At 40.3% G+C, this 1,496-nt stretch overlaps 1 protein-coding gene across 1 annotated transcript; it reads right to left on the bottom strand.

Moving 5' to 3' along the window:
• LOC105130290 (myb-related protein 308-like) lies at positions 1-1,496 on the bottom strand. The gene is made up of 3 exons (XM_011032719.1): positions 1,320-1,496; positions 1,107-1,236; positions 1-1,001 (listed from the first exon to the last, which is right to left on the bottom strand). The coding sequence occupies exons 1-3, from the start codon at positions 1,450-1,452 to the stop codon at positions 239-241; spliced, it is 1,026 nt and encodes a 341-aa protein (XP_011031021.1). The 5' UTR covers positions 1,453-1,496; the 3' UTR covers positions 1-238.

The raw sequence follows: 1,496 nt of genomic DNA, 5'->3' as shown, positions 1-1,496 counted from the left end.
TTTCAATAAAATCAGTCCCTTAATTGCATATAATTATAGTTGGTAACACTCCATGATGAAAAACTGTTCCAACTTACATTCAAAAGCATGCATGCAAATCTATCTACCATGATGAGTAGTGCAATGTGCTACTGTGTGTATAGATTATACATGGAGTTATAAACAGTATACATGTTGTGGTATTATACAGTGAAGTGGTGGTGAAACTCCAAACCTTTCACACACATGAAAAATTAAGCTAAGCAATATCATGAAACAAAGGATTTTCAAGGATGTCATGCCAAACTGAAGGAGCTTCTCCTACATAGCTTGAAGTGCTAGAGGCATCTCCCAAGTTGTTGACCATGCCACTATTCTGTGGTACAAGTGGAAATACTGAAGGAGGAGACGGAGTTGAAGATGAAGGAAGCTGCCATGGAGAATTGGGTGAGTTCTCTCCTTGACTAAACACTGTCAATTCAGGAGCTTGATCAAGCACGTCCTTGTTTGGTGGTGTTTGATAGTGGCAAGGGATTTGTAAGTCAGGCAAATGAGAGAAGGGCACTAAATCATTGATCCCTTGAAGAGAGGAAGCTGATAAATCAAACTGGGATAAACTTGACACTGGGCTATCCTTGAATGAAGCAAGTGAATTCAAGAGATTAAAAGCTTCCATTTCACCAATAGCACTGATATTGTTTAGGTTGTTTGAGCTTGTTGCATTATTAGAAGCTGCAGGAGGCTGAGGTTGAAGGAGATACTGCAAATATTGAAGTTTTGCCATTTGTGCAGCTTCTGTTTGCAGTCTGAGAGCATGTTCTTCCAATGAATGATGATCTATGAGTTCCTTCAGGTTAGCTAGGGCTATAAGATGTGGTAAGCTTGAGAATATATCAGTTCGAGGCCGGTGAGTCATAGGATCAAAACCCATTTGAATGAGTTTTTTCTTCAGGTGGGTGTTCCAGAAATTCTTGATTTCATTATCGGTCCGCCCCGGTAGGTGGCCAGCAATTGCTGACCATCTTGTAAAACAGCAAGCAAGACAAAAAAAAAAAATGGACGTAAGTATAACATGAATAATCCAGTAATTAAGATGCCACTAAAAAGATGATTGGTGAACTGGTTACTTGTTGCCAAGGATGGAATGGAGATTTAGAATTGTTTGTTCTTCTTCTTGGGAAAATTTTCCTCGCTTGATATCTGGCCTTAAATAGTTTGTCCACCTTAACCTGCAACTTTTTCCACATCTGTTAAGACCTGCAAAAAGATACTGCTTGTTAGAGCCAGAGAGAGATGGAGATGGAGCTGTGCTCCGTACAGAAAGATAGATAGACAGATACCAGCAAGTTTAGGGAGGGCTCTCCAGCTTCCATGGCCATGCTTTTGGATATATTTGACGAGTTTTTGATCTTCCTCAGGGGTCCAGGGACCTTTCTTGAGGCCACTCTCGTCGCAACAAGGAGATCTTCCCATTTTCTATCAGACAGTGTATCTTATGTTTTTCCCCTTAAGATTTA

This window comes from Populus euphratica, unplaced genomic scaffold (genome assembly GCF_000495115.2).
Source record: "Populus euphratica unplaced genomic scaffold, PopEup_1.0 scaffold45.1, whole genome shotgun sequence".
Lineage (NCBI taxonomy): Eukaryota > Viridiplantae > Streptophyta > Magnoliopsida > Malpighiales > Salicaceae > Populus > Populus euphratica.
Note: the sequence above shows the minus strand (reverse complement) of the source record. Positions and strands in the feature narration are given on the sequence as shown.

Coding starts and splice junctions, on each gene's coding strand:
- LOC105130290 (XM_011032719.1), bottom strand. CDS start 1,452: ATGGGAAGATCTCCTTGTTGCGACGAGAGTGGCCTCAAGAAAGGTCCC. Junction 1,237..1,319: donor AGCCCTCCCTAAACTTGCTG/GTATCTGTCTAT, acceptor ATCTTTTTGCAG/GTCTTAACAGATGTGGAAAA. Junction 1,002..1,106: donor CATTCCATCCTTGGCAACAA/GTAACCAGTTCA, acceptor CTGTTTTACAAG/ATGGTCAGCAATTGCTGGCC.